Below are 7189 nucleotides of genomic sequence, written 5' to 3'. Positions count from 1 at the left end.
AGTACATGTTACTACACAGTACATGTTATACAGTACATGTAATACACTACACAGTACATGTTATACAGTACACAGTACATGTAATACACTACACAGTACATGTAATACACTACACAGTCCATGTTATACAGTACACAGTACATGTAATACACTACACAGTACATGTTATACAGTACACAGTCCATGTAATACACTACACAGTACATGTTATACAGTACACAGTACATGTTATACACAGTACATGTAATACATACACAGTACATGTAATACACTACACAGTCCATGTTATACAGTACACAGTACATGTAATACACTACACAGTCCATGTTATACAGTACACAGTACATGTAATACACGACACAGTACATGTTATACAGTACACAGTACATGTAATACACTACACAGTACATGTTATACACTAAACAGTACATGTTATACCGTACACAGTACATGTAATACACTACACAGTACATGTTATACAGTACACAGTACATGTAATACACTACACAGTCCATGTTATACAGTACACAGTACATGTAATACACTACACAGTACATGTTATACAGTACACAGTACATGTAATACACTACACAGTCCATGTTATACAGTACACAGTACATGTAATACACTACACAGTACATGTTATACAGTACACAGTACATGTAATACTCTACACAGTACATGTTATACAGTACACAGTACATGTAATACACTACACAGTACTTGTTTTACATGACATGTTATACAGTACATGTAATACACTAAACAGTACATGTTTTACAGTACATGTTATACAGTACATGTTACACAGTACATGTTACACAGTACATGTTATACAGTACACAGTACATGTAATACACTACACAGTACATGTTATACAGTACACAGTACATGTAATACACTACACAGTACATGTTATACAGTACACAGTACATGTAATACACTACACAGTACATGTAATACACTACACAGTCCATGTTATACAGTACACAGTACATGTAATACACTACACAGTACATGTTATACAGTACACAGTCCATGTAATACACTACACAGTACATGTTATACAGTACACAGTACATGTTATACAGTACACAGTACATGTAATACACTACACAGTACATGTAATACACTACACAGTCCATGTTATACAGTACACAGTACATGTAATACACTACACAGTCCATGTTATACAGTACACAGTACATGTAATACACGACACAGTACATGTTATACAGTACACAGTACATGTAATACACTACACAGTACATGTTATACACTAAACAGTACATGTTATACCGTACACAGTACATGTAATACACTACACAGTACATGTTATACAGTACACAGTACATGTAATACACTACACAGTCCATGTTATACAGTACACAGTACATGTAATACACTACACAGTACATGTTATACAGTACACAGTACATGTAATACACTACACAGTCCATGTTATACAGTACACAGTACATGTAATACACTACACAGTACATGTTATACAGTACACAGTACATGTAATACTCTACACAGTACATGTTATACAGTACACAGTACATGTAATACACTACACAGTACTTGTTTTACATTACATGTTATACAGTACATGTAATACACTAAACAGTACATGTTTTACAGTACATGTTATACAGTACATGTTACACAGTACATGTTACACAGTACATGTTATACAGTACATGTTACACAGTACATGTTTTACACTACATGTATTATAGTACATGTCAATTTGTAAGTCGCTCTGGATAAGAGCGTCTGCTAAATGACTTAAATGTAAAATACAGTACATGTTATACAGTACATGTTATACAGTACATGTTATACAGTACATGTTATACAGTACATGTTACACAGTACATGTTATACAGTACATGTTATACAGTACATGTTATACATTACACACTTGGAGGGAATGTTCCACCTATCCAACCTCTGATGATGTCACACCGTGTGCTTTTCTTTGTTTGCGGAGCCAGAACATTCACCTGAAACACCATTAACATCTCTCTGTGTCTCTGTCCTAACATGTCCTAACAGGTCCTAACATCTCTCTGTGTCTCTGTCCTAACAGGTCCTAACATCTCTCTGTGTCTCTGTCCTAACAGGTCCTAACATCTCTCTGTGTCTCTGTCCTAACAGGTCCTAACATCTCTCTGTGTCTCTGTCCTAACAGGTCCTAACAGGTCCTAACAGGTCCTAACATCTCTCTGTGTCTCTGTCCTAACAGGTCCTAACATCTCTCTGTGTCTCTGTCCTAACAGGTCCTAACATCTCTCTGTGTCTCTGTCCTAACATATCTCTGTGTCTCTGTCCTAACAGGTCCCAACAGGTCCTAACATCTCTCTGTGTCTCTGTCCTAACAGGTCCTAACATCTCTCCGTGTCTCTGTCCCAACAGGTCCTAACAGGTCCTAACATCTCTCTGTGTCTCTGTCCTAACAGGTCCTAACATCTCTCTGTGTCTCTGTCCTAACAGGTCCTAACGTCTCTCTGTGTCTCTGTCCTAACAGGTCCTAACAGGTCCTAACATCTCTCTGTGTCTCTGTCCTAACAGGTCCTAACAGGTCCTAACATCTCTCTGTGTCTCTGTCCTAACAGGTCCCAACAGGTCCTAACATCTCTGTGTCTCTGTCCTAACAGGTCCTAACATCTCTGTGTCTCTGTCCTAACAGGTCCTAACAACTCTCTGTGTCTCTGTCCTAACAGGTCCTAACAACTCTCTGTGTCTCTGTCCTAACAGGTCCTAACACCTCTCTGTGTCTCTGTCCTTACAGGTCCCAACATCTCTCTGTGTCTCTGTCCTAACAGGTCCTAACATCTCTCTGTGTCTCTGTCCTAACAGGTCCTAACATCTCTCTGTCCTAACAGGTCCCAACAGGTCCTAACATCTCTCTGTGTCTCTGTCCTAACAGGTCCTAACGTCTCTCTGTGTCTCTGTCCTAACAGGTCCTAACGTCTCTCTGTGTCTCTGTCCTAACAGGTCCTAACATCTCTCTGTGTCTCTGTCCTAACAGGTCCTAACATCTCTCTGTGTCTCTGTCCTAACAGGTCCTAACATCTCTCTGTGTCGCTGTCCTAACAGGTCCTAACATCTCTCTGTGTCTCTGTCCTAACAGGTCCTAACATCTCTCTGTGTCTCTGTCCTAACAGGTCCTAACATCTCTCTGTGTCTCTGTCCTAACAGGTCCTAACATCTCTCTGTGTCTCTGTCCTAACAGGTCCTAACAGGTCCTAACAGGTCCTAACATCTCTCTGTGTCTCTGTCCTAACAGGTCCTAACATCTCTCTGTGTCTCTGTCCTAACAGGTCCTAACATCTCTCTGTGTCTCTGTCCTAACAGGTCCTAACAGGTCCTAACAGGTCCTAACATCTCTCTGTGTCTCTGTCCTAACAGGTCCTAACATCTCTCTGTGTCTCTGTCCTAACAGGTCCTAACATCTCTCTGTGTCTCTGTCCTAACATATCTCTGTGTCTCTGTCCTAACAGGTCCCAACAGGTCCTAACATCTCTCTGTGTCTCTGTCCTAACAGGTCCTAACATCTCTCCGTGTCTCTGTCCCAACAGGTCCTAACAGGTCCTAACATCTCTCTGTGTCTCTGTCCTAACAGGTCCTAACATCTCTCTGTGTCTCTGTCCTAACAGGTCCTAACGTCTCTCTGTGTCTCTGTCCTAACAGGTCCTAACAGGTCCTAACATCTCTCTGTGTCTCTGTCCTAACAGGTCCTAACAGGTCCTAACATCTCTCTGTGTCTCTGTCCTAACAGGTCCCAACAGGTCCTAACATCTCTGTGTCTCTGTCCTAACAGGTCCTAACATCTCTGTGTCTCTGTCCTAACAGGTCCTAACAACTCTCTGTGTCTCTGTCCTAACAGGTCCTAACAACTCTCTGTGTCTCTGTCCTAACAGGTCCTAACACCTCTCTGTGTCTCTGTCCTTACAGGTCCCAACATCTCTCTGTGTCTCTGTCCTAACAGGTCCTAACATCTCTCTGTGTCTCTGTCCTAACAGGTCCTAACATCTCTCTGTCCTAACAGGTCCCAACAGGTCCTAACATCTCTCTGTGTCTCTGTCCTAACAGGTCCTAACGTCTCTCTGTGTCTCTGTCCTAACAGGTCCTAACGTCTCTCTGTGTCTCTGTCCTAACAGGTCCTAACATCTCTCTGTGTCTCTGTCCTAACAGGTCCTAACATCTCTCTGTGTCTCTGTCCTAACAGGTCCTAACATCTCTCTGTGTCGCTGTCCTAACAGGTCCTAACATCTCTCTGTGTCTCTGTCCTAACAGGTCCTAACATCTCTCTGTGTCTCTGTCCTAACAGGTCCTAACATCTCTCCGTGTCTCTGTCCTAACAGGTCCTAACATCTACAGCCAGAGCCTGGCGTCACTCAGCGGTGACATCACCACGCCCTTTAACCTCACGACCTCTGGTCATCAGTTGCTTCTGCGTTGGTCGTCTGACCACGGCACCAACAGGAAGGGCTTCCACGTCAGATATGTGGGTGAGTATCAAAGTATGTATCCTGTTAATAAAGACTCTCCTTCACCCAGCACGTCTTCATCCACCCCTCTATACTACACAACCAATAGGAGTCATTAACGTCATGGTACAGGGCCCCTACCAGGAATAGACTGGCCATTGGGCAGTTCTGGCCAATTTTGTAAAAAAATAATAATATATATTTCACCTTTATTTAACCAGGTGGGCAAGTTGAGAACAAGTTCTCATTTACAATTGTGACCTGGCCAAGATAAAGCAAAGCAGTTCGACACATACAACGACACAGAGTTACACATGGTGTAAAACAAACATACAGTCAATAATACAGTATAAACAAGTCTATATACGATGTGAGCAAATGAGGTGAGATAAGGGAGGTAAAGGCAAAAAAAGGCCATGGTGGCGAAGTAAATCGAATATATATATATTCCCCGTCCATCCCTGGGCCCCGTCCATCCCTGGGCCCCGTCCATCCCTGGGCCCCATCCATCCCTAGGCCCCGCCTATCCCTAGGCCCCGTCCATCCCTAGGCCCCGTCCAACCCTGGGCCCCATCCATCCCTGGGCCCCGTCCACCCTAGGCCCCGTCCATCCCTAGGCCTCGTCCATCCCTAGGCCCCGTCCATCCCTGGTCCCCGTCCATCCCTAGGCCTTGTCCATCCCTAGGTCCATCCCTAGGTCCCATCCATCCCTGGGCCCCGTCCATCCCTAGGCCCCGTCCATACGTGGGCCCCATTACCGAAAACAAACGGGCCTGTAGGATTCCCTACTAATTCCTTACAGAACAGGAATTTGTCTAGCCATCAGCATCATCACTGTGTTGTGATGAAATCACTGGCCACTTTAATACTGAAACACTGGCCACTTTAATACTGAAACACTGGCCACTTTAATACTGGAACACTGGCCACTTTAATACTGAAACACTAGCCACTTTAATACTGAAACACTGGCCACTTTAATACTGAAACACTAGCCACTTTAATACTGAAACACTAGCAAACTTAAATACTGAAACACTGGCCACTTTAATACTGAAACACTGGCCACTTTAAATAATGAAACAGTGGCCACTTTAATACTGAAACACTGGCCACTTTAATACTGAAACACTGGCCACTTTAAACAATGAAATCACTGGCCACTTTAATACTGAAACACTGGCCACTTTAATACTGAAACACTAGCCACTTTAATACTGAAACACTGGCCACTTTAAACAATGAAATCAATGGCCACTTTAATACTGAAACACTGGCCACTTTAATACTGAAACACTGGCCACTTTAATACTAAAACACTAGCCACTTTAATACTGAAACACTGGCCACTTTAATACTGAAACACTAGCCACTTTAATACTGAAACACTGGCCACTTTAAACAATGAAATCAATGGCCACTTTAATACTGAAACACTGGCCACTTTAATACTGAAACACTGGCCACTTTAATACTAAAACACTGGTAACTTTAATAAAGAAACACTAGCCACTTTAATACTGAAACACTGGCCACTTTAATACTGAAACACTGGCCACTTTAATACTGAAACACTAGCCACTTTAATACTGAAACACTAGCCACTTTAATACTGAAACACTGGCCACTTTAATACTGAAACACTGGCCACTTTAATACTGAAACACTAGCCACTTTAATACTGAAACACTAGCCACTTTAATACTGAAACACTGGCCACTTTAATACTGAAACACTAGCCACTTTAATACTGAAACACTGGCCACTTTAATACTGAAACACTAGCCACTTTAATACTGAAACACTAGCCACTTTAATACTTAAACACTAGCCACTTTAATACTGAAACACTAGCCACTTTAATAATGAAACACTGGCCACTTTAATACTGAAACACTGGCCACTTTAATACTGAAACACTGGCCACTTTAATACTGAAACACTAGCCACTTTAATACTGAAAAACTAGCCACTTTAATACCGAAATACTGGCCACTTTAATACTGAAACACTAGCCACTTTAATACTGAAACACTAGCCACTTTAATACTGAAACACTAGCCACTTTAATAATGAAACACTGGCCACTTTAATACTGAAACACTGGCCACTTTAATACTGAAACACTGGCCACTTTAATACTGAAACACTAGCCACTTAAATACTGAAACACTGGCTACTTTAATACTGAACCACTAGCCATTTTAATACTGAACCACTAGCCACTTTAATACTGAAACACTAGCCACTTTAATACTGAAACACTAGCCACTTTAATACTGAAACACTGGCCACTTTAATACTGAAACACTAGCCACTTTAATACTGAAACACTAGCCACTTTAATACTGAAACACTAGCCACTTAAATACTGAAACACTAGCCACTTTAATACTGAAACACTGGCCACTTTAAATAATGAAACAGTGGCCACTTTAATACTGAAACACTGGCCACTTTAATACCGAAACACTGGCCACTTTAATACTGAAACACTAGCCACTTTAATACTGAAACACTAGCCACTTTAAATAATGAAACAGTGGCCACTTTAATACTGAAACACTAGCCACTTTAATACTGAAACACTAGCCACATTAATAATGAAACACTGGCCACTTTAATACTGAAACACTAGCCACTTTAATACTGAAACACTGGCCACTTTAATACTGAAACACTAGCCACTT

General features: G+C 41.5%; 1 protein-coding gene across 1 annotated transcript in view; it reads left to right on the top strand.

The window, feature by feature from the left end:
- Positions 1-7189, top strand: part of LOC135574921 (CUB and sushi domain-containing protein 3-like) — a 238878-nt gene that overhangs the window by 9197 nt on the left and 222492 nt on the right. The window contains exon 4 of the mRNA XM_065027041.1: positions 4374-4520. Within this exon, the coding sequence (XP_064883113.1) occupies positions 4374-4520 (147 nt within the window). The remainder of the gene's footprint in view (positions 1-4373; positions 4521-7189) is intronic.

The sequence above is a fragment of the Oncorhynchus nerka genome, linkage group LG14 (genome assembly GCF_034236695.1).
Source record: "Oncorhynchus nerka isolate Pitt River linkage group LG14, Oner_Uvic_2.0, whole genome shotgun sequence".
Classification (NCBI taxonomy): domain Eukaryota; kingdom Metazoa; phylum Chordata; class Actinopteri; order Salmoniformes; family Salmonidae; genus Oncorhynchus; species Oncorhynchus nerka.
Note: the sequence above shows the minus strand (reverse complement) of the source record. Positions and strands in the feature narration are given on the sequence as shown.